At 47.7% G+C, this 25194-nt stretch overlaps 2 protein-coding genes across 4 annotated transcripts; one reads left to right on the top strand and one right to left on the bottom strand.

The window, feature by feature from the left end:
* The first annotated feature begins 235 nt into the window (after positions 1–235).
* On the top strand, positions 236–4302 carry blcap (bladder cancer associated protein). 3 transcript variants are annotated; one of them, XM_086085705.1, is made up of 3 exons: positions 236–502; positions 2830–3151; positions 3897–4302. In XM_086085705.1, the coding sequence occupies exons 2-3, from the start codon at positions 2939–2941 to the stop codon at positions 3945–3947; spliced, it is 264 nt and encodes an 87-aa protein (XP_085941831.1). In that variant the 5' UTR covers positions 236–502; positions 2830–2938; the 3' UTR covers positions 3948–4302. The 3 variants fall into 3 exon arrangements, with proteins under 3 accessions (XP_085941831.1, XP_085941833.1, XP_085941832.1); XM_086085707.1 differs by lacking the exon at positions 236–502 and adding an exon at positions 576–748; XM_086085706.1 differs by lacking the exon at positions 236–502 and adding an exon at positions 760–1177.
* ripor3 (RIPOR family member 3) lies at positions 4218–23256 on the bottom strand. Its single transcript, XM_086085703.1, has 25 exons — positions 23020–23256; positions 19465–19563; positions 18702–18857; positions 18035–18113; positions 17573–17596; positions 17447–17500; positions 16121–16270; positions 15846–15909; positions 15729–15772; positions 15070–15195; positions 14711–14856; positions 14508–14634; positions 14063–14217; positions 13780–13956; positions 12859–12976; positions 12423–12623; positions 12218–12330; positions 11674–11818; positions 11476–11605; positions 9907–10092; positions 6402–6569; positions 6115–6317; positions 5515–5598; positions 5339–5429; positions 4218–5268 (listed from the first exon to the last, which is right to left on the bottom strand). The coding sequence occupies exons 2-25, from the start codon at positions 19560–19562 to the stop codon at positions 5168–5170; spliced, it is 2940 nt and encodes a 979-aa protein (XP_085941829.1). The 5' UTR covers position 19563; positions 23020–23256; the 3' UTR covers positions 4218–5167.
* Between the last annotated feature and the right edge of the window lie 1938 nt (positions 23257–25194).

Below are 25194 nucleotides of genomic sequence, written 5' to 3'. Positions count from 1 at the left end.
CTAACATTTTCATTCAAATAAAAGATACTTATTAGGACTTGCTGAAGAATCCAATAGAAGGTCAAGTGCACAACCTGGCGTGTAAATCAAAACCAGTTTGTTTGAAGGATTGGCCAACCAAAACGCAATCATGATGGAAAGAGGAAAATGAGGGATTGACCTGATTCGACCTCATGCGTCCACAAATGAGCTGCCGTCATGTCATGTGACCGCTTGAGGACATTGCGTAATCCCACCTGTGAGTGCGACTTCAAAAGTCTTGGCCGATCGGCTATATTCAGATCAGTGCCACAGCGGCACATTTGTTTTCAGGCAATCTTTTTTTTTTTCTCTCGGGCAGATCTACGGACACCTCTGCCAGCTGGCCGCACCGGCCGGGGTCCTCGTAGTTGCTTAGCCGATTTGCTAAGTGGATAGCAAACACGTACGCAGCAGCTCGGTGAAACGGAACAAACCCTTGTCGTGGACGCTTTGCGGCCAGAATGATGCAAAAAGCTGTCAGGTTTGTCCGCTCGTTGGTCTCGTCGAGTGTTTTCAAGGCGATCGTTTGTCCACATCAGCGTCGTTTCGCCTCGTTTGTGCGCCGCCGCCTGTCAATTGGAATTGAAAGTAGGAGGTTAGCCGGCGTCAACGGCCTTCGTGGCGTGACCTTGCCCGAACGCCAAATTGCAAAGCGCCGTTAACGTTTCGCACGGACGCCGTGCTTTGTCTTAATGACGTCATCGGCCCCGGAGCGACGACAACAACGGTAGGGAGAGAATGGAGGCAGCTCACGCCGCCAAATTAGCCCGCCGCGCTAGCATGGCGCGTTAGCATCCTTTACGTGGACGACGTGAGCTGAGCGGCGTTTTGGAAAAGGCGTGAAAAGATTTCAAGTTTTCAACTTGGTCGCGTTTGCTCTCGGCCGAAGTGTTCAAGCGTTGCTTGACTTCCACTGGAAAGTGTTTTGCTTTTTGAAAGTCGACGCGTTGCTGGTCCCCAGCGGTGGCCGCTCCAAATTTGGGCGTTTTCGAATGAGCTTTGGTCGACGTGTCGTTAGTGTTCTTCTACTTGATCCTTGTTGTTTTCGTTATTGTGTCGTTCGTGGGAACTTGCAGCCAAGCACAAATGTGTGTTCGGAACTTTATTAGATACACTTAAAGCAGTTCAAGCTGACATTTTATACAACCAATATACGGTTAGTATCTTTGAACAAACACAAGTAATACGTGACGTATTCTATCAGAGTTATTATCCATAAATGTTTGTGTCTTGTACAAAAGGTTCGGTCGGCTTGCGAGAATCGAATCAAATGAACCATAAAGTGACATGAAAGTTTAATTCGCTTTGAGTTGTTAGCTTACTGAACGTTTTCACTTTTAGACATTTAAAGCTGTCAGTGTCACTCCGACGTGCTTTATTGCTTGAAATTGTTTCATGAAACGCAAATCACGTCACGTGACCATGTCGATTAGTGCGCAGCACGTTTAGACGCTGCAGAAATAAAGTACATATAGAAAAAAGCCAACCAACTGAAACGAAGCAGGGTTTTTTTTCTACTGATAGCAATATGAAGCTTCATGAAGCTCTTGGATTATTTTTTTATTATTATTCCTCTAGAGGAGTAAAAAAAAATATCACAAGTGCTTCATGAAGCTTCATTTGCCAATCGCGAGATCGTTGCTAAATTTCAACGTTTGCGATTTGAAAATTGCAACATTTGCGATTTGAAAATTGCAACGTTTGCGATTTGAAAATTGCAACGTCTGCATTTCCGTGTGGATTTCAATTTGATGAATTGCTCAAATGCTCTGAAAGTTGACGTTTTTGTGGCATTTTGCTTCTCAAAATGAGCTCGTTTGCTTAAGGAGTTTCGTCATAACATTATTTTAATAATCACAATCAGTCCATTATTTTGTCCAAGATTGGATAAAAAAACATGATGATTTCCATCATTTTATTCCATAACAGAGCATTCTGCCCAATATGACGCAACATCAAATATCAAGGACATGATAACAACTCCACAAACAGGAAATTCCAAATGAAACTTTATGCAGAGGCCCAAACTGGTTAAAAATTTGAGTTGATTTTATTGTTAATGAAAAATCATCAGCGAGGATGAACTGAAATGTATCATTGTGATGCAATAATTGCAAATATAAATGAATTTGAAGAAGTGCAATAAATCATGTCTTTCAAAAATGGAAGAAACAGAACGATGCCCCAAAAAAATGAGGCCCTTAAAATTCGAACTTTTCATGAATTTTGGGGGGAAATGCAAAAATAATTGACGAATGGTTTTGTGAATCTATCGGACCAGAAAACTCAAATGTATTTCATTCATTTTTGTAGTTATTAATTTGATAATGGATTATAGGGCTGCTTGATTATGAAGAAAATACGATTCGCAATTATTTCATAAATTTTTGGGTACAAAACAAGAGAAATGGTTAAACGTCAAAATTCTTTGAAACTCTTAATTATGCAAATTCCTTTTGGATTAAACCGAATGTATTAGTTATTTTGCACAAAGATTCAAATATAGTATCAATTTAAACAACTCCCAACAAATCAAAATTAGTATGATGGAATTGTTATTATTATTATTTTTATGATGCTGGATTTGTAATTGTGGATTGTAATAATTGAATTTGTGGATCAATGGTGGCTTAATTGGGTCCTTGAGACTACGGAAGCTTTGAGCGGAGCAGCGAGTGGCGTGGTGGCTCACTTGATTAGGTCCAGCCGCGCACGCCGAGCGAGCGAGCGCTCGGCGTCCAAGCGCGCCTTTTGTGGGGTCGCTGGGCGTGTGTTGAATTTTGCCGTTGTGTGTGTGCGCATGCGCAGGGATGAGCTGACCTCGTCAACGTTGGCCGTCATCTTGCGCTTCCTCCGCTGAGACTGGCGCCCCGCCCCCCCCGCCGTGCCCCGCCCACCCGCGAGTACGGCGTCAAGCATGTATTGCCTGCAGTGGCTGCTGCCGGTGCTGCTGATCCCCAAGCCGCTCAACCCGGCGCTGTGGTTCAACCACTCCATGTTCATGGGCTTCTACCTGCTCAGCTTCCTGCTGGAGAGGAAGCCGTGCACCATCTGCGCCTTGGTCTTCCTCGCCGCGCTCTTCCTCCTCTGCTACAGCTGCTGGGGCAACTGCTTCCTCTACCACTGCCAGGTAAGCGCGCTGGGCTCGTCCCCGCGGCCGACGTTTAACGTTGGCAAGGCAAGAGCTTCGGCCCGGCAGCTCGCAAGATGGCGTCAAAGCTAGAGATAGACAGACCCGCGGGGTTTTTTTTCGGGGGCGGTGCCCACGACGAGTCGTCCAGGAGGCCCGTAATCATAAACGGTATATTCAATATACTGTCGTTGATTTCCATTTGTGCGGTTTTAGCACCCTCTGGTGGTTGGTTTTGTTAGTGCCGTGCCATGTTTAAAATCCGCGCTATTTGTCAGATGAAGATGAAGAGTCGATATGTGGAGGAAGTCGACGCATGCTTGCATATATATCAATATATCAATATATCAATCAATTTGAAATCGTTTTTGCTTTAACCCTTGAACTAGCATCCATCGCTCTTAGTTTTCGACAGTAAATATTTTACATGAAATCTGTCACATTTCTTTGTTTTAATGTCAAAGAAAAACAAAAGGTTAACTGGAAATGTCAATAAATAGCTCCCTTAGATTCAAGTGTTTTTTCGATCTGCCTTCGATCGGCCATCGGATTTGAAAAAGGCCGATATTTGTCAGAATGCCCAATATGGTCCGCGTATCGGTCCGTCTCACGTCAAAGCACAATGTTTGTCCAAGTGCAGCTCCTCATTCCGCATCAACACGGTTCCTCAGCACCCCCAAAAAATGCCTCCAGTTGGCGGCAAAGCTCTAATTTAGTATTTTGTGGTTGGACGTCTCGCTTCCAGGACGCCGCCCTGCCGCACGCCGCCCACGACCCGGCCATCGTGGGCACCTAGAGGCCCCGCCCGCACGGGCGCGCCGCCGCCATGCTGGACGCAAGACCCACTTCGACGTAAAGACTTGAAAAGGGAGACGCGGCGGACATTTTGTTTGCTCGGCCCGCGTGTGCGTGTCGACGCACAATTGGACAATCAAACTTGCTGGCCACTCCTTTTCCTCTGACTTCGCGCACACGCGCGCACACGCGCACACACGCTTCCATGTTCTTTGACGTGATTGTCAGTATTTTCAGCACATGCAAAAGAAACAACACACAAACGCACTCGTCGGACTTTTTTTCCTTTTCTTTTTATTCTCATGTTGCTTCATAGTTGTTTTTAAGTGAAATAAAATATTTTGTTTTTCCTCCAATAGGATTGTGTACATTCATTAAAAAAGAAAAGCCGATTATTGTTGTAGCTTTCCGACAAATGTGAGAAGACTTTCATTCCGTTTGGCCGTTGGGATTCATTCCAAGCGCCGCGGAAAGCAATTTGTCTTTGGAACCACGTGAGCAACGGCGACTATCGTCTGCAGACGCGATACATTCCACGTGGCCGCAGAACGGAAGGCGAACCCTTCGCCTGGTGCACGTGGATCCACGTATTGCGGCCAAGCGGAATGAAAAGGCAGAATCTGAACGCACGTCATGTTTACGCTTCATCTGGAACGGCGAGGCCGCGTGCGTTCGGCATGCTCTGTCCGGACGCGTCACGATGACGTCGTTTCCGCCCACTAAAATGGCGGCGTCTCCCCAGAGCTTGTCTGCGAGGGAAGAACTTGTCTTGATCGAGATGTCGTCACAGCGTCTGTGCTAAATGACGAATAAACGCCATCTTGATCAATGGCGTGCTGGATGTCCGTGCGGGGCTGATCTGACGAAACGGCGGATGGGAACGGATCTCGGGTCATCTTCATTCGGAACGACTAAAAAGTCTCCGTGTGAACCCGACTATTATCATATTTTAAAATGATGAATATTCACCTTTTCAAACGTGTTCTCATTTGAATTCCTGATTATTCTTTGCTGCTGTTTTTCTCTTTTTGTCGCATCTTGGGCATGCGTCGTCCACCGGACGGCAAGCGGCCATCAAAATGTCTTCCCATCTGGCGGCAAGTGACCACATTGGGCCGTTGCGTCGCATGGCGTGCCAGTGGATGACTTAAATATGTATCAAAAGGTAATAACGGCGTTCGTGCGCTGGCCGCCATGACAACAAAAGAGCGCATGTGGCCTTTATAGGAACGTGATCTCCGTCTCCAAATTCTGAAAAAAGTCTTCCTGCATCTCCAAGTCGAGCTGCTCCATCCTCTGGAAGGCCGCGTGACCTTTTTGACCTGACAACAATGACATCCAATGAGGGAAATGCCGGCAATGAAAGCCATCAGCCAATCAGGAGAGAGCTACCGAAAGAGAGGACCGCCTCCTTGGCGGCGTTCCGGACGTCTTCGTCGGGACACCTGCGAAGTTCAACCATGTGCTCCAAACTCTCCGTGGCCTGCGTGCGCGCACAAACACACGGAACAAAAGTCGGCGCGGGCGGCAGACGCCAGCAAAAGATGGCCGACGATGCGTTCGCTCACCGCCAAACATTTGAGCGCCAAACAAGAGTTACGCTGGATGATCACGTCCGTGCTCCTCAAACTCTCCGTGTAGTAAACAAGTGCCTGCACACACGTTCGCAAACACGTTCAAGACACAAAAGCACGAACAAACAAATTGAAAACACCGTGAATCACAAATGTGTGTATATATATATATCGGGGTGTCAGGTGATTCGAATGTTTTGTCGTAATTAATCACATGACTTCAATAGTTCACTCACGATTCGTCACAAATTTGATATCTGTTCTAAAATGTACAATAAAATAATAATTAAAACAAATTCTTGTTAACATAAAAGTGAAACAAAATTTTACATTTCTGCATCTTTCATAAATTTGAGTTCAAATGAAAAAAAATCAACTCAAAATGAACGCACTCATTTTGACTAATTATTCGGGCCGTCAAAATTGAAGCTCGAACTTTGACACAAGTCGTATTTTTCATTGCCATGTTTGCAAAATGGCGGCGAGAAGCTCATTGCGTCATGACCTCTGGAACGGAGCCGTACCAAAGCGGATCAAACTTTGAACGTTAGCCTAGCCACATGCTTCACAACACAGGAGGCGGGGCGTACGTACCCTGGCTCGGAAGGCGGCGCAGGCGGCGGCCCGTCTCAGGCAGCGGGCGGCGGCCCGGCACACCTTGCGGTCGGCATCTGTCAGGAGCGCCGCCATCGCCCGCAGCGTGCAGCCCAGCGGGAGAAGGCGGGCCACGCCCCGCGACGTCATTCGGGTCAGGGCGGCCCGCCGCTTGGGACCCTTCACGGCCGACAGGAAGCACTCTGAAAGGCCGCGGCGTCAGAGCGCAGAGCGTTTGGGCCGAGAGGCGGCCGACGGCGGCCCAAACGCTCTGCGCTCTCACGCACCTTCTTTGGCGAGGCGGGCGACGTGCTCGCCCAGCGTAGCGACGTGGCATCGTCTCAAGTAAACGGACAGCTGGAAGACGCTGACTCTGTCGGCAGCGCACGGCGGCTGAGGAGGCCACAGCGCCGCCCTGCAGGCCGCCTGCACCTGCTGCAGCAGCCTGCGGAACACTGAGCGCACATCAAAGACACGTTTGTTGGCCCGGGCGGCGCGTACATCAAAGACGCACGCTTGTTCCACGCGCGTGTCAAACGGATGCTTCCCGTCCGCGTGCCTCAAAGACACGAGGTGACTTGTTGACTTCAGTGCATCAAAGACAACGATAGGCCCGACCGATTATTGCCCTTCAAACAACCAAAGCCAAAACAATCGACCAATTACGCCAAATGGCCGATCGTTTTGCCCTTAAAGTCATCATCGAAGAAAAGCCAAGTTTCCGACACTGTGAAAGTGCCCCGAACGCACCATTTTGTTTGCGTAGCATTAGCAACTAGCAAGTGTGTCGCGTATGTTATTCTGGTTATTCTGTTGTCCATAAAGCGTCCTTTAAGCCGATTCATGGCGCCGCACTTGGAGTTAACTGTCAAACTAAACACAACGTTAAGAATGACGTCCACTGTATATTTAAATACAAAAAAAAATTGTTTTAAAAACATGGCTGGCCTAGCGCTAATGCTAAAAGAGAAGGGAGGATCCCATTCAAATGCTAACAGGAAGTTAGCATCGACTGTTAGCATGAGCGTTTATCCTTCAAACACTCACATGCTGTGGGAACACAAACCCGGCGGTGAGATAACGTTGCGCAAAGGCACAAATCGAACGCAACGTTCTTCTGTACGCACTTTTAAGTGTGTACATCATGGATGCAAAATTCATTTGATGCATTAAATATGTCTTTTTTAATAATCGGCAATCAGTATTTTTTTTCTGCCTAAAATCGGTATCGGCATCAGCCTCAAAAAATGCATATCGGTCGGGCCCAAAAGACAAATGCAGTTACATTGAGGACATTTTCACTTTCACGCATCAATTCCCTCAAAGAGCATGTACGCACTCACTTAAAAGAAACGCATCAAAAACACGCTAACATGTTGACATACAACAAAGACATGTTTAGTTACACACACAAAACACAATGACTGACACACATCAAAGACAATCATTGAATGAAACACTTTGAGGTCTTGGGCTGCGTACGGATTCAGATTTCCAAAATGGATTCAATTCGATTCACAAGTGCTTGGTTCGATTTTCGGTTCAGTTGTTAAAATGACTGCCACGCGCATGCGCATGCACTCCGTTTACTGAAGGTGGCGGTAATACACCAAAAGCACCCGCCGGCCGCCAGTTGAAAAAAGAAAAAATGAAGAAGTAGTCATGCATTACCGCCGGTGGCCTTCTTCTCATCCCCATTGACGTCTATGCTAAAGAAGGGGGCGCTAATGCATTACAAGTATTGACAACCGTCCAAAGGAACTAGAAGAAGAAATACGGGACTCGTGTGGACGTGTAGCAGATAGCATGTAGCTAACACGGATTTAATAACTATTTCCAGCTGCGAGACGCACGATAACCGAGCAGGATTCGACAGTTGGCTTCAACGGGACGCAGAATTCTATTTAAGGTAAGCCTTTTAAAAGCATCGAATAGAAAAAGGAAAGAAAAGCTAAAATGATGGGAAATGCCACATGCCGACTTGCCGAGCAGAAAATGGCACGTGAGCGCCGCATCATGTCGTATTTTCTACTGGACAACTGCCAATTCATTTTGATACCCGAGTTTGCGAGCGAAGACAACTTTCCAAGTTTCAACTTGGCTGAGAAGGATTTGTGGATAAAGGGCAAGAAATATGAACACTTCTAAGGGCGTTAGCGTCCGTGTAACAGTTGATGTCTAACTGTAGTTTTGCGTTTCGCCAGTAGGCGGAGCTGTTGTTGAACTAAACCCCACGGGGCGCAGCACAAATGCAAGATCACGTGACTTCGGCAGCTTGAACCGCAAGGAGGTCAAAATGAAGTCGGCTCGTCGAGCTTGTTTTGTTCTCGTTGATCTCCGGGGGGGAAAAACATGGCGAGTAAACGCAGCTGTTACGGAACTCGCAGAAACGACCCCAGACGCGACAAACGTCCACAGATGAAGTTTGGATTCTCGATTCGTTTCCCGAAGCCCAAACTTCAGAAATGCCAACGCCGATCAACTTGCGCGGACGTCCGAAAGCGCCGTTTGAACGCCCGCCGAGTGAAGACGTTCCCTTCATATGGAGTCAACATTAAGTTGGCGGCCATCGCGCATGCTCCTTTGACAATGCTAATCCTTTAGCGCCTTTCTTTTGATCGGTTTGGCCGACTGCCGCACGATGACAATGAATGACGAGAGCAAATGCAAAAATTGCTTTTCCACGCTGAGGCCCAAATTGACTGCGAGTGCACCGCGTCCCCCGTTGAGTGCGCCCCAAATCGGCTCTTGACAGTTTGCTCTTTTTAAACCTTCTATTTGCAATCAGTATTGACAATTCCCAGAGGACGGCAGAAATGGCGGTCGGTGAAAGGAAGCGCGTTGAACTCTGGATGGTTGTCATGAATTTTGATTTCCAAATGTGAAGAAATGTGCTTCGTTGGATGCAAACGCCGTTTTTGTTTTGCAATGGAAGCATTTGCATTGCAGAAATAGCAGGAATGTCCGCCGGGTGTTCGGAATTCGCAATTGCCTTCATTCTATTCCAGCGCAAAACGCGCCCACAAGGTTTGACAGTTGAGTGCAATTTGCACCCGATTGACCACGCATGGCATGAACACCTTGGCAGATCAATAATTAATATGTTTTTTTCAGCGCCGATTATGAGCGGTCAAGGACGCCGATAACCGATATTAATTTTCACTCAAAGGGATAATATTGGCAACAACAAAAATACAAACTCCAGCTCTTAAATTTGGGGGAATTTTTAAGCATACGTTTAGTGAACAACTTTTTGTAAAATATTGTCGATCGAACACAAAGTTGTGGGATCTCCCAAAGGCACGAGCATGTTTTCAAAACTTCAACAATTGTTTTCTACACGAAATAAAGTATTTCAAAATCTCTGAAAAAGCACATTTGTACTTATCTTAGTTCGAATTTCAAACAAAAACAGACGAGTTCCCAGGGCCTTCAGAATCTCTCAACATTTCAAAATGAACAAAATCAATCAATTGAAATGAGTTCCCTGAAGTTAACGCTTTAAAAAGAATTGGATCGGCCAGACGCCTCTTCAAAATGGCCGACATTCGTCAAAATGCCGCATATCGGTCCGGCCGATAATCGGTCTATCGGGTGAGAAAACGATCCGAATGCAAGCTTGGAGCGACGAGTTCTCATTTCAAACTGACGATTGAATTGAAGTGAATTGAATTGAATTTCCTCCTCATTCGGCGGCCATGAAAAAAAAAAAACACATCTCACACACAACAAAGACACGTTTGGCTACGCGTCACAGAAAAGACACGTGGAAGGGGACGTCTTGGATGTTACCTCTTTCGGGGAGCCCCGCATGCTTGGCCTTGGCTTTGGCCGGAATTTTGTGCGCGTACCGCCTCCTGAGGGCGTCGACGAAGTTGTCCGAGTGGCAGCGGAACGGAGAAGACCAAGCGGCGGCGTCTCGCACGCACTCGGTCCAGAACTGCAAAACCTCCGCGCTCCGTTGGTCCTCGGGGAACACTGGACACCGCAACAGAGGACAATCTGGCAACCTCCGCCAAAGCCCACCAAAACAACAACAGCGACAAAAAGGCAGTGAGCTGGCAAACGGAGCATCGATCCAAAGAAAAAAACGGCTTCTTCAGGGCCGATACCGATTATTAGTGGGCAAGGAGGACCATAACCGATATTTGGACTCGATATTCTTTTGCAGTAAAAAATATGAGCATCAAAATTGAAAAAATGAAACGCGTTTGTCAAAACAACTTTTCAAATGTGTTTTTTTCTCTCTCTTCTTTTCTTTTGCTTAACCCGACACCGACTGCGTTCTTCGTCGTTGCCTGAAACAAAAACGACATTTTCAACATGTTCCTTTCATTTAAAATGCAGCCAACGGACAGCTTTGTTTTCAAATTCTAACAAAAAAGTAAATACTTTTCGACAGTAAACATCCATCCATCCATTTTCTTAACCGCTTGTCCTCACAAGGGTCGCGGGGGTGCTGGAGCCTATCCCAGCTGGCTTCAGGCAGTCGGCGGGGTACGCCCTCAACTCTATCGTAAATCGTTTTCCGAAAGTTGAACATAACTTTCACTTATGTTAGTTTTCATTTGAACAAAAGCAAAACACAGCATCTCTTATAAAGTGAAGTGACATTTTAAATAAACATTTCCATGAAATGAACCCAGTTTTAAAAGGCTCTAAATCTTTGTGCTTGCGAACGTAGCAAATTTGGGCTTCGTCAAAGGTTTCAAAAGATGTTCACAAACTGAAAAATTGTCACAACATTTCTTTGTGACAAGAAAACCAGTTTGTGACGAGTAAAAACTGCCTGTGACTGTTTGCAACCTTTTGCAACATTTTACCAACCCTGAAGAAAACACAAAATTCACTAAGTTTGCAAACATTCGGCGCTCGGAGAGATAACGGCTTTATCGGCTTTCAGATTTGTAAAAATGGCAGATGCCAATATTTGTCAAAATGCTAAATATCGGTACCAATAATCGGCACAGCCCATAATCGGTCTATCGCTACCAAAAAAAAGAAGCAACACAGCAAGCGGCCAAATAAAAGCGACCGAGCAACAACCAAGAACAACAACCAGCCAAGTCGTGTCGTCAAGCAACCAAATAAGCAAACAGAAAAAAGAAGCCGTGCCGACGGATTAATCGGCAGCCGATTATCATCTAGAATTGTTTTGTCTGGCCGATGTTTGAAGGGCAATGATCGGCCGATTACAATCGGCGGCCGATTAATGGGTCGGGCCCTACAATCAAGCGACCGGTCAAGCGACCCGACAAAGTAACCAACTCACAATCCAGCCAACAACGAAGCAAGCAAGTAAAGGGACGTTTGTCAGTCAGAGGCGAGCTAGCTGGTTAGTTAGCCGTTTGTCGTACTGACAGTCTTGAGTGGCGATGTCGTCCTTGTCCTCCAGCAGCAAGCGTCCGATCGCGTTGAGGACGCGCGCCTGTTGCGAAAGGTCGTCCAGGAGATGAGAACGAGCCAAAGCGAAGTTGACCCTCTGCAGCATCTGACCACGAGCAGGCGGAAGGACAACATCAGAGGAAGGAACTTGCGCCGGCGTTAGCGCTGGCTAACCTCCACGAGGATGCAGCAGGCGTCCAGGTGTGTCTCCAGAACCTGGTCCAGACCCCAGTGACCGCAAGTCAGCGGGGACGCCGCCGCCGCCGACGAAACCGCCTCCTCGCGAGCCCATTGGTCGTCCTGCCACGGGGGGCCGGCGCTCCTCGGACATCAAAGACACATGCTCAGGATGAGGGATGTTCCATGCATGCAACTCTTGCGTCGTCACTGCTACTGATACCAAATCCCGATACCACTTGTAAATCCAATTCCCCGCCCAAATATGATTTGAAAAAAAACCCTCTCTATTATTTTCTCTTACAATTGCATGAAGGTAATGGCAACTTTGTATTCCTATCATTTCTCATTTCTTGTCCCTGATCCTAAAGCAACCGCAGGAGAGTGGCCGATCATGGTATCGGTCACCGCCGAGAGTAGCGATACCTTGAAATAAGACCGCTATCGGATGCTACCGAAGCTTGAAATATGGGTTATCGTCCTCCTTGACGACTAATAATCGGTATCGCTCGACACGTGCTGAATGCATAAAAAAACTCACCCGGCGAAACAGGAAGTGTCGTCGTCATGTGACAGGAAGTCAAAGCTGCAGAGGACCTCCTCCACAGCCAAGGTGTCGTCCGACGCCGCCGCTCTCATGAGGGACAAGTCGTTCTGAGGGAGTTCGCAACAGACGTTGTGACAGCGCTTGCCTTTTTGCCGCCAGCGCCCCCTGTGGCCGCTTGCCGTACACGCGTGCGTCTCACCCTCAGGATGGTGTTGAGGTGTTCCGCCTGCTGCTTCAGGACCCTCAGCGGGCTCTCGCAGCTCGGCGGCGTCCGCAGGTTTCTCTCCAGCTCGGCCATCAGCGCCCCCAGTCGCAGGGCCTGCGCCCGCCGCTCTGCGCCGCCGGGCCCCGTGCCCCCCGAGCCCCCTGAGCCCGGCGTCGGCGGGGGCGGGGGCGCGTCCTGCCAGCCGTTGAGAGAGCGCACAAGTCAAAAGTCGGCTCTGACCAGGAGGCAATTGTGATGAAAGCGCTTCTGGCTTGGGTCCGACCGATTCATCGGCCGCCAATTTTAATGGGCCCATCGTTGCCCTTCAAACTTCGGCCAGGTGAATGTGTATTTTTTTGCTTATGGGTCGAGCCCCGCTTGTTGCGAATACGGAGATTTGTGTGAAGATGGCAAAAGGATGTGGACGAACTTTGCACTGGCGGCCGCCGCCATCGGCCGCGCCGCCGTCGGCCGCGCCGTCCTCGGCCGCCGCCGGAACTCCTGCTGGGTTGTCTTGGTTGTCTTTGAGGATGTCGGGGGTGCTGGACCTAAAGTTGGCAAAAAGTAGAAGAAAATCGCCACCACGATTATTTGGGCAATCATTTAAATCACGATCTTTTTGGGGACAAAACAAGAAAATGTTTGATAAAAAAAATATTAAGACAAATAAAAGTGTAGTAATTGAAAAACAGTGAAAATTATGAATGAAGATTTTTTTCTTTTTTTATCAACGTCATTATTTTTCTTTGAAAAAGCTCCTTTTCCACTTCCTGCTGACTGAAGATGACATCACGCGACCATTTACATCCACTTGAGCTGTTTTCCGGGTTCGGTCGTCACGACCCAAGCGAACGGCGCCGCGATTGCTCGTTAGCAGTTTCCCGAGCACGCGTGATGTCATCTTCCGTCGACAGCAAGTGGCAGAAGCGAGTTGCCGTTCATGACAAACAACGAATAACAAATATCTCCTTACTGCCGAAAATGGCTACATGAGCTCTTAACTAAATTTGTTATTTGTACTCTTTACTTGCTGTTCATTTGGAATCTGCGCAAAACCAGTCGTAGTTGTAGTACATTCAACAGCCAGCAGAGGGAGCGTTCATCTCTTCAATTCAAATGTAATTCTCCTCTCTGGTCAGTAGATGGTGTCTGAACTTGGCCAAATCCCAACGTAAAAGCAAATGGCACCATGTTGCCAACATTTCACGAAAGCGTACATTATTGACATATTAAGTTGCAAATGGAAAGAGTTGGATTGCAATTGCGTGAACACGATTGTGGGGCGGCCGACAAAAGAAAAACAAGTGGAGCCAAACGTCCAACATGTCGTGTCAAACGCTGTCCTTGTCACCTGCGAACATCCACAAGAGAAGGAGAAGCAAACGTTCCTCCCCAGGCCTCCTCGTCCTCGTCCTCGTCCTTCTCCTCCCCGCCCAACTTTCTGCTCCTCCGCCTGCCGGTGCCTCCTTCCTCTCCGGCCTCCTCCAGGGAAACTTGAGTTTGACTCCCCGCCACGCTGCAGCTCAGGCTGCACGGATGGAAAGAACCATGAAAGGACGGACGGATGAAATGGTGAAGGGACAGAAGAAAGGACGGACGGGCCGACGGTCGGATGTGTTGTGGTGTGCCTTTACCTGGGCGGTGTCTTGGCCTGCGATAGGCCGGACGCGATGGAAGAATGTGACAGGTAGCTCATTAAGGACACGCCCCTGTCCCGCCCACTTCTGGACATCCGGAGCGGGACCGAAGCGCCGCCTCCTCCTCCGTCCTGCAGTTCTCGCACCATTGACTGCGACACAACAATCCCGATTCAGACATGTTGGCCACTATTTTCAAACTCCACCCTTCGCGTGCTCGTAAGCAACCCCAGTGGCGACCGATCTTCCGGCTAAAATGGGCCGAGCTCCAGGTAGCGACACGAGCTCCCGAGCTTGCTCCTTCAAATGTACGTATCGAGCCAGCGAGCCGGCTCGCTCGCTCGCTCGTCCCTGCATTCTTGCTCGCCACCTCCTTGATGGCCCCCGCCCCGACGTCTGCATCCACCGAGCGAGCAATCCCGTCAGTGTCCCGCGCACTCACCAGGAAGTACTTCTCTGAGAAGGACGGCGTGCTGGGTGCCGTCCAACTTTGCACCGAGGTCTTCCTGCTCCACCCCGACGGTCTGCTGCTGGACAAAAGTCCCACCTTGTCGCCACTGTCCAACGGACTCCACGCACACGCACACACACGAATGAGATGTCCACGCGTCTTTCGTCTCGCTGGCGGCGGCGCGTCTCGCTTACTTCCAGGCGACCTCCAGCTGCAGCTTGATGGTCCCCAGCTGGGTGACGTCCACCAGCATGAGTTGGGGAGCGGCCAAAAAGAAGTGCGCGCTGGCACAGGTCACCGTGCCCACCAGCTGCCAGCCCAGACCCTTGGCCTCTGAAACCTGAGCGGGGGAGGGGGAGCAGTTTCAGCGCACACGGAGAGACGACCAGGTCCAAATTCGGGGGGGCCGCCGATGTTTCCAAGAACGGCGATTCAACATTACGAGCTGAATTTCAGCGCAATTCAAAAGATGCGCAACGTTTCTTTTGCGATGCCGATGAATCTGAGTCTGAGCTCCGGTTTGAAAAGTTCCGCCTCCACCAAACGGCCTCACCTTGATCTCAAAGTTGTGCTGGACATGCGGCAGGAAGAGCATCTCCTCCTCGTCCCAAGACTGGACGTCGTCGCTTTGGATGCGGCCGCGAATCCTCCAGCGCTGACGGCCCAATTGGATCACAACCTGGAACAACGAGGCACGCTAAGTAAGCATGAAGGTTGATAACGTAGTGAGCGGGTGGGCGTTGAAGATGGACGCTCGCGCTGCACGTCCGCAAGCAATCGCGGCGCCCTCTAGTGGTTATGTCTGCGGGCTTCTTCGACACATCGCGCCAACGAAGCGCGGCCGTGCCACAAACTGCCAAAGTAGTCGTGTACTTTCTTGACTTGAGTCTTTTTTCTGGCCGACGCAAAAACTGCTCAAGTCGTCTTGATTCACGCAGCGCTCGCGTCAGCATTTGCGGTGCGTCGCATGCGAGATGAAAGATGAATTTGGGCGAAATCGAGACCAACGGCAAGCCGTATTGTGTGAGGACACGCCCCCCCGCGACATGACGTTGCTTGAGCCGCACGGGAGCCATTTCAAGAGTCCGTGGACGGGAACAGGTCAAATGCACAAATGCCGCTCTTGATTTGAAGTCTTCACATGCGGGCCAGGGGTCAAGGGTCACGTGGCGCGACGTCGCGTGCGCCGTGCGCTCGGCCGGGGACGCTCACCTCATACTGATCTCCGGGACACAGCCGGGCGAATCCAATGAGACCTAAAATTGGAAAAGGCGTTCAAAGGATGCAAGTCCGCGGTCAAAGGCGAGCATCCGCTTCCGCCATTTCTACCTTTCATCTTGACGTGAAGTTCTCCCAAGAGGACCTCCAGCTCCGCCTCCATGGCCGACATGTCCTGCAAAGGGAACGCGAGTCACGTTGCGCAACGACGTCGCTTTTGCCGCCTGCCTGATCAACGCCGGTGGTCGTCTTTCCGCTCAACTTCCACAGCACGAGCCGTTCCGAGCGGCGAAGGGGGCGTGTCTTCCCACTTGACGCGCTCGCAGTGGAAACGAGGGATTGCGAAGGAACAGCCTCGGAGATCGCGAGGGCGGGGCAGCGCTCACCTGCGCGCTGTGCCGGTGGTTGCGTCCCAGCTCCAGGAGGCTCTCCCTGGACTGCCTGGTGGAGGGCGCCAGGGAAAAGGCCCGCTTCATGTTGACGGCGCCCTGGCACAGGCGCCACTGGACGCAGTAGTTCTCGTAGAGCTCGTCCACCTGCAATCGTCACGAGTCGTCGTGATCGCCAAGCGTTAGCGGGGCGAGCTCAGCGGAGGGAGAAAACGAACATTCCCAAAACAATTTTGGTAACAAAAACAAAAAGAACGCTCGTCGCTTTAGTCTTTGGTCACCAATTTAATGCACGAGCCTTTGGGGATGATTGGTTTTGATATGGACCGGAATAAGGACATTTGAAAGTCAGGCAGCCAATAGAAAAGCGCCTTCGGATGACGGTTTTTAAAAAGTTGCGCGCAAAAAAAAATACTCCAACTAAAACGAGTATATATAATATAATAAAAACTAAGACAACCACCCTGAAAACTAATTACAACTAACTAAATGTAAAAAACTCAACTCAAAACGAAAAATTCCAAAACCATAATAAGCCTGGACAATAGTTAACTCATTTGCTCCCAAAAATGTATAAAAACGTTCTTAGCTTTATTCTATAAAAAATGTACATTTTTTTCCTGATGACTCTCATCTTTCTTTTGCTCGGTTCCCTGTTTTGATAGCAATAGAACACAATATTCTGCGGGCCTTGCAAAATCAGTCCAAATCCAGCCAAACACCCGGGAGCGAAAGGGGTTGCTTCAGTCAATGAGTTAAACAGCACATATCAGCCTTAGTAAAAAACTGTATCAGAAGAATACAATTCAAAAGTAAGCCTCACAACGCTGCTTACAGAGCATGTCGATTTATTTCTTTATTTCTTATACATTGATACTGTCTTTTAAGTCGGCTTGATTTGTAATTTGTCAAATTGCTGTTTTTAAGTGTGAAATATTTTCAATCGTTTGCATTCCTGTCGCATTTTTCATCCCTGAATAATGCCTGCATATTGTTGTTTAAAAAGAATCATCCGGAATTCGTGTTAGTTGACCCGAACAATTTAAACATACAAACGTTTTCAGTCAAATGAACTTTTTTTTAGCGCCGAGTTGCGCTTGCCAGTTTTGTTGCATGCTTCGTTCGTTGGACCGTTCGTTCGTATGTGTTGCTGTGACGTTGTTTGAACGTTTAGAATGACGGTAATATTCCCATGAGCAAGCTTGCATGACGTGTCACTTGCTTAGCACACTAATGACTTTTTTTATTTTCTTTTTGGCTTCATCCAAGTCACTTCAGAAACTTCAAGTTTAAGACTTTTTCACGTCGCCGCCCAACGTTTACCTTGCTGATTTGGAATTCCAGCTTTCGGATGAACCGCTCCTGAATTCGAATCTCCTGCGGGAGCAGAGAAGAACAAAGTGTGACTTTTGTTGCATCGTGATCGGCGTGACGCTAAAAGTGGCTCACCTTGTCCAGGTCGTACTGGAAGCCCTGCAAAGACAGAAAGGGACACGCCTTAAGCGACGCTCATGCATGGAAAAACGTCCCGCTTGCGTTCGGGCTCGAGCCATCGGCTGCGATTTGACGGAAGTGCGACGTCATGGCGGACGTCTCGGTCGGGGCGGGGGTCCCCAAACGTTCTCTTCCAGGGGGCGCGTACGGAAAATCCAAGGACGCCTCTTTGCTATTTTTGGCCTTGAATTTACTTTGGATTAAAAACGATCCGTCGGCGTAATATGCCAAGCAATTCTATATGGATTGTAGATATTGATTTGAAGAAAACAAACAAATAGTTGCTGGTGAACGGTCAAGTTTTTGGGGGGAATTTGCATCTCGACATTCAGAACTGAAACAAGAACCGATGATCTTGAACGTGGAAAAGCCCTTGTTAATAATGTACAACAATCTTTAAGGTTGGCGTGAGCTTACCAGTCTGGAATTTCTTCTGGTTTCTCGCTGGCGTGACGACAGAAAGTCCATCTCAGTCTGGTGGCGTTGCACGTGCTCCCTACGCACGCACGCACGCACGCACGCACGCACGCCAAGAACAGATTTCAAAGACTTGCAACCGCGATACGTTTCAGAATCATGTTACGTGCAGTTGAGCGTCACTTCGTACACTTCAGCTTTCGGACCTCTGGCTTGAGACAACAGATCTCCGACGGCAGACCTCAGAGATCTCGGAGATTTCAGAACTCACACGTGCGAGGCCAAATTAGTTTTTTGAGCCGCAATCGTAGCCTTCGAACGAGCAGACCTCCTCTTTTAAACGGTGGAGCTTTGACGTCAAATTTCAGAGCTTAGAACTTGCTGGAGTTGGCAATCATTTAAGATTTCAAATCCCAAATCCTTTTTCAGACCCCTGATGTCACATTTCAAACTTCAGACCTCAAATACCGACCTTCAGATCTTAGTCATCAGAACTCTCTTGTCAAACATTACATAACGGACCTCAGAAGTCAAACTTCAGACCTCAAATTTTACACCGCAGAGCGCAAACATAAGAGTTCTGGACTCGGAACGTAGTCCACAGACCGTAGACGGCCCATCTGTGCCCCATGTGCAGCAAATGGGCCGTGACCAGGCGCGAAGCTACCTGAGGCCTTCGCGCAGCGCCTGGAAGACCCGGTCCACATCCTCTGGCTGCAGGGACCAGACCGAGCCCAGTCCTCTTCTGGGAGTCAAAGGGGCTCGCGGGGTTTTTCTTTCAGCCGCAGCACTGGAGCGCAACGAGTTCCGAGCGGAGGAAGGCCTGAAAAGACCAGGGTCGGGAAAAGTAGTCATACCCTGTACTTTAGTTGAAGTACAAATACTTTTAACACCCGTTTTCATGAAAAAACTCAACACAACGACACAAACTACTTTGCCTTTTTTTCTGAACTTGCGTAATAGTCCTAAAATAAATGCACATGAAATGTTATTTCAACCAAAATCTAAGAGCGAGCATTGGCTTGACTTGAATGCTATCAAAACATGTTTCCACAGCTTTGCTTACCTTGTCACCCACGAAAATGCTTAAGTAGCTAATTAACTGAAAATGAAAAAACAAAACCTTTCATGAATGACTTTTATTTGTTTGTGTTATGTTTGATTAGGCTTCAAATTTTGGAATTCCAGAACCTGGTGGTTTTGGGGCTGGCGCCTTTTCCATGAACTGGATCCGGTTCTTCCCTGCGTTTTGATAAGGCCCTAAAATCTTCATCAAGATTTCAACCACGGTTGACGTTCCTTTGCTCCCTGTCTTTTTTTTTGTCATCCAGGGAGGTTGAAAAAAGTAACAAGTAATTCAACCTAATTACAGTAATCAAGCGTTTGTACTTCTTTGCGGTTAGCCTGGTGCTAACGATGCTAACACTCACCGTCGTCGTCCTGTCAGAGAGCCGAACCCGGTGAAGGAGCGACTCCGCTGGATCGGATTTCCATCCGAGGGCGAGTCAAATCGCAGCTTGACCGACATCCTGGAAGCAGGAAAAGTGCTTGTCAGGCGTCCTGTTTCCTGTTTCCTGTTTCCTGTTTCCTGTTTCCTGTTTCCCAATCCATTCACGCAGAGACCCGAAAACTGCAGCCTCGGTTCCCGGTGAGAGCAAACGCCGGCCTTCCCAAAGATAATTCAGCGCGCCGTGACTTGCGTGTGGCCAAGACGTACCGATTTTCCCGATTATGATCCAAAGTCACCAAAACCATTTCAGCCGTTGACTCGCCAGGACAAACAAACACACGAGGTCACTTCGAAGGTGACACGAAAAACGGTTTAGTCCTTTGTGTTGCCTTTTATGACGTTTTTGGCTGCACGGCGCTATTTGTCTTTATAAACACAAGAAAATAAGGCGGTTTAAAGGATTACTGGACAGGTCAGGTTTTGGCACAGGTAAGTCCGTTGAAAAAGCAGGATTTTGGTGGCGGTGTTAAAGGTGTGGATGAAAGATGCAGGAAATGAGGTTTCCATTTGAGTCACTGCGGCTTGAACGGTTCCGGTCCGCACCCAGAATTACAAATGGACGACTTCCGATCTTCGACCCCGGACTTCGGGCTGCAGACCTCAAACTTCAGACCTTACATCTCAGACCTGAGCGGTCATCCACAGACTTCACATCGGAGACTTTCCTGCTCAGACTTCAGTGCTCAGAGTTGTCATCGCGGAGATCAGACCACCGATTTTAGACTTTCACTCCGATCGCAAGACTTCACACGTCGTACTTTCGACTTCAAACCTCAGACATGAACTCTCAGACTTCACAGCAAGTACGTAAGAAAGCTTTACTTAAGACTCCAGATGTTGTAGTCAACATCTCAGATCTCCCATCACATTCTGACCTAAGACCTTCTTCCTTAGACTTCAGACCTCAAATACTAGACCTCAGACCTCATTCCCCAAAGCTTCAAGTTCGGAGATCAGACGTAAGATTTTAAACTTCCCACTTGACAAGTCAGGTCTGCCTGTGGACTTCAGACCTCAGACCTCAGACCTCAGACCTCAGACCTCAGACCTCAGACCTCAAACTATCCTACCTGTCACTTCAGACCTTTGGCTCCCCAAGGCAAGCATCTTTCGGCATCTTTGATCGTATTCTTTCCTGCGCTCCAATTTCCCCGTTTGGAGAACGATGAAGGCATTGCCGATCTCGCTTCTATTCGTTTTCTCTCTCTGCTACGACGCCACTTGATTCTCTCACACACGAGGCCTGAGTCATCTTCAACTGCGAGGCCGCGTTTCCTCCTTTTGTTGTCTTGCTCTGGACTTTCCACTCGTAACTGAGGACGAGCGCTGAAACAACACAACGCAAGGCAGAAAAAGGACAACGCGGAACCCAGAGACGTTCGTTGGAACGCATCTCAAGGATTTATCTTTCGTCGACTTCTTTTTTGGGATCCACGCCAACTCAAACAAGAAGCGCTCGCTGGAGAGAGTTCAGAGGTTACAAATGACTCCTGATCCCCAGGGAGGGCAGCTGTGCCACACACACACACACACACACACGTGCGCACACTCGCGCACGTGAACACACGCAGACAGGATGTTGGACAAGGCGTACCAAAATGACAGTTGCTCTTCTACGCTTTGTGGACACAAGTATTGAAAGACATCTCTTAATCAATCAACCAATCAAACATTCAATTAGGAATCGGTTTAGAAACTTTCTCTGGTTCATAAAAAAAAAAAAAAAGGAAAAATGCAGCCAAACAAAAAAAATCGTGTGGAAAGTTTTCCCTCAAAACAACCTAAACTGAAGTGCAATAGATTGTGCTCTCTTTCTTTTTGTGTGTGTGTGTGTGGGGGGGGGGGGGGGGGTTGATTTTGGCACACAAAAAAATGCTATGATGTCACAGAGTCAAGTCAAATGGAGCAAAGTTCTAGTTTCACTACCAAATTGCAACATTTCGCCCAAAAACCAGACAAACGTGACAAACGGACAACATTTTGGCAAACGCATGCGAACATCTTGACGAAACAAAACTGCTAACGTTAATCATAGGCCGATCATAAAAAGTGACATTTAGACGCGGCCATTTTGGGGCACACCCGTAGAAAGTAGTACTTTTTTGCCGACACAAATGCTTGGTTTGTTGACAAAAGGCCACTTTTAGGCAAGCAGATGTGTTGAGGAAATGCTTTTGTTAGGCCTAAAACTATTTGTTGCGGTTCAAATGATACATTTGTGCTCATGGATTGTAAATGTAATATTTTGATCACCAGCAGGATGCATTGGCGGAGCAAACGCGTTCGCCTCACGGCGCCTCATTAGGCATTTGCGTTGGCCTCAAACCACGTCACACGTTGCCATTCGAAGGAGAGCCAACGCAGCAGACGGGTTTGAGTCTAATATTTTGACATGAAAAAAAAAGCTACATTCGCCCGACAACATTTGTGGAAGCGTGCGTCGCATGTCGCCGCATGCGCTCGCCGTTATCTCGGCTCCGCTCGCCGTTATCTCGGCTTGGCTATCGATGGCCAACAGACGAGCGACGCCTGCTGAGATGCGACGCACGCCTCGCACGCCACGCGCGCGCGCGCACGCACACGCAAAGGCAGCAAGGTGTCGCATTGGCTTGCTCGGAGGCCAACGCGTTTGCTGTGCATTCGCTGCCGCCGATTATTTGTGCTGCTGTTCACGTTTACGTCTGTTCTTATCATCGACCTTGCACGGCGGTGACCACTTTTGCTACATGCAACGCTGCCGAGTACTCTGACTGCAACTTACTTTCACTTTTGTACTTACGAGTGCTGTGACTTGTCGATTATTTTTTAGAATCAATTAATCTATCCATTCAGTCGATGAATCGACTAATTGGATTCATTTAAAGTGTATGAGAAAAACATTTCCCGCTGATTACTCTTTATTGTCCAATGATTGGGGTTTATTTGGTACTTTGTATTCTTAACGTGATTTAAAAAAAAGGGGGGGGGGGCGGTTGATGTACTATGTTACCAGCTCAGTCATTGTTTTCCAAAGTAAAAATAAATGTTTGCAAACGTCTTTTCTTTTTTTATGAAACATAGAAGATATTCAGTCTTCTTTCATTAAGGACTACAGAAATCGGTGAACAATTACTGTTGATATGCTGAAATAGGAGAATTTGGACAATTTTAAATTAAGAAATGGCTCCAAAGAATGACTCGATTCGCAGAAGAGTGGATTCATTTGATAATCAATTACTTTTTGATTAATTTGGACATCTCGAGTTGAGGATCGACAGTATATACAATATTTTAGACAATTTCGTGATACTTTTTCCCCTTTTTCTTTTGCTTCATACAATGCAGCTGTCTCTTCAGCTGCCATCAACTTTTGCAATTGTTTGTTTGTTTGTTTGTTTGTTTGTTTGTTTGTCCGTCTCCATTCACGTAAGAGCACATCATCACTCTATGGATGATTAATATGGATATGAATCAGGAAAAGCGACATGTTACTTACTTGTGGTGTGCATGAAGAAGACAAATTCAGGAAGCAGTTCGTTGCAAGTCCAAAGTTTCCTTAGCTCGCTGGGGTCGGGGTTCCATCCTGGACTATTTGGGGCGCTCCTGCGCTTGCGCCGCCTGAAAACATGTTGCGCAATTTGATTGATTCCAGTTGCTGATTAGCACTTTGAGGACGACGACGTGACTTGCTCTCTCTCTCTCTCTCTCTCTCTCTCTCTCTCTCTCTCTCTCTCTCTCTCTCTTGCTTGGGTTTGGCTGTGCTTTCCTCACCACTCCCACCCATTCTTCCTCCGTTTCCCTTGGTCTTGAACCCCCCTCTAGCTTCTCTCGTCCTCTTGCTCCTCCTCCTCCTCCTCCTCCTGCGCCTTTTGTCCAACCTGTTCCCCCTCTCTCTCTCTCTCTCTCTCTCTCTGTCTCTCTCTCTCTCTCTCTCTCTCTCTCTCTCTCTCTCTCTCTCTCTCTCTCTCTCTCTCTCTCTCTCTCTCTCTCTCTCTCTCTCTCGTCTCGCCTGTACCTGCTGTTCCTTCTCACCTCGTCTCCGTCCTTCCGTCTTTCCTTCGCCTGCACCTTTTTCTGATTTGTGTTCCCTTCCCGCGCCGCTACTCCTTTTCCCGCGTCCCTTGTTTACTTTCCTTTGCTTCAACTTCCTCCTCTTTCGCCTCCACTCGAACCTCATGACTCCGCTTGGCGTGCACTCCACAAACACGCGGACATGATGCGCGCCATTGTTTACAGCCGGACGCTGACGTCATCCTCACAGACGGCCCATCGTGTGACGTCCACAACTCAAGCTTGCGCGCACACAACAATGTGCACACTATGATATGCTGCGCATGACGTCATGCTCAGTGCAGCCTGCAGTCAATCTGTTGTCAAAAAGTGTTTTTTTGTGTGTTATTTCTGGAATGTTCTTTGCAGACTTAATTGGATCCATATGTTTTTTTCTCCCCACCGTTGCAACAAAAAATACATATTTTGCATTTGTGCATTTCGTAATTAATATATATATTTTTTTAATAGAACATGTTTTTGGTTTGTTTCTTCCGTTGAATTACACACATTTCCCATATTGATACATTCTAACAAAATGCTATGTTTACAGTAAACAATTGTAAATCTGTTCCAATGTCGTCATATTCACTTTTGACTTTTCGTAAATGAGCTAAATCGGTGGCTGTTCTTTATAAAAGATTTCCTAAATAAGAAAGGTCTTCCTATCTTTTGTGTTGCCTACTAAGTTGTCATATTGTGCTGAAGTTTGAAGAAATGCATATAAAACAATATAGAGCCAATTATGAAATGACAGTAATTCGAATAATGAATAAGGTTGGCTACAGAGAATCAACCAATCAATTATTTCTGTTATTTAAAAATGTATGAATGTTGTGTACTGGAAGACACTCAAAATGCTTTTTTTTTCATGTAGTAAACAATTGTCTGTTTGTCATCTGTGAACATCATGGCCAATGGTCCAATCTGACCTCATGTGTGAACACATCTGCAAAGAGGGAAGGGGCTCAGAGCGGATCCCTGATGCGCTCCCACCTCCACCTCCAAGTCTACACATGCAGCAAGCACACTTGAGCACGGTTTTGCTGCCCTCATACTTGTCCGCAACTATTCCGTATCCTGTCAAAGGTTTAGCCGAACCTTTAAGGTCTGCAAAAACGTCATCTTTCACGTTGAGGCGCAGCGTTGCAGTTAAAAGGCAAACTGTTGTTCATATGAAGTCAAAGTACAAAAAGTCTGCACTGGACTCGTGAGGCCTCTTTTCACGCGTTACACTCTGACGCCCCCTACTGGTACTTTGTGCCTAAATATGTAAAAAAACAAACACAACGAAGTCATTTCTAAAAAGAGCAACATTCAAACAATCTTAATCACTTTATCTGGACATCAAGGTGTCTTTGAATGACCACTGACAAATCATATCTGACTATAATATTTCATATTATGTTAGTGTCAGCGATAGAAAATGAATAGACGGATAAGGTTGAACACGACGTGCACAAAATGAGGTGCTTTGTTTTTGTGACATGAACGCGAACACGCGCGACAGGACATCAGCATCAGTTGCCATAGTAACTGCCTCAGACTGGCTTGTCTGAGCCAACATGGCTGCCCAAGGTAAGGCGAGGTGTGTGTGTGCGCGCGCGCGCGCGTACTTTCA

This window comes from Leptonotus elevatus, chromosome 9 (assembly GCF_054856555.1).
Source record: "Leptonotus elevatus isolate MCC_2025b chromosome 9, RoL_Lele_1.0, whole genome shotgun sequence".
In the NCBI taxonomy this organism is placed as follows: domain Eukaryota; kingdom Metazoa; phylum Chordata; class Actinopteri; order Syngnathiformes; family Syngnathidae; genus Leptonotus; species Leptonotus elevatus.
The sequence above is the reverse complement of the archived record's forward strand: the minus strand, read 5'-3'. Positions and strand labels throughout refer to the sequence as shown.

Bases quoted from the DNA above. Each gene is read 5' to 3' on its own strand.
- blcap (XM_086085705.1), top strand. From the start codon at position 2,939: ATGTATTGCCTGCAGTGGCTGCTGCCGGTGCTGCTGATCCCCAAGCCG. The intron at 3,152-3,896 runs GTAAGCGCGCTG...TCTCGCTTCCAG, and splicing joins GCTTCCTCTACCACTGCCAG to GACGCCGCCCTGCCGCACGC.
- ripor3 (XM_086085703.1), bottom strand. From the start codon at position 19,562: ATGTCGGTCAAGCTGCGATTTGACTCGCCCTCGGATGGAAATCCGATC. The intron at 12,624-12,858 runs GTTCGTCCACAT...AACGGCTGGCAG, and splicing joins GCGGCGGCCGCCAGTGCAAA to GACGCGCCCCCGCCCCCGCC. The intron at 11,819-12,217 runs GTGAGTTTTTTT...ATGTCCGAGGAG, and splicing joins GACACTTCCTGTTTCGCCGG to CGCCGGCCCCCCGTGGCAGG.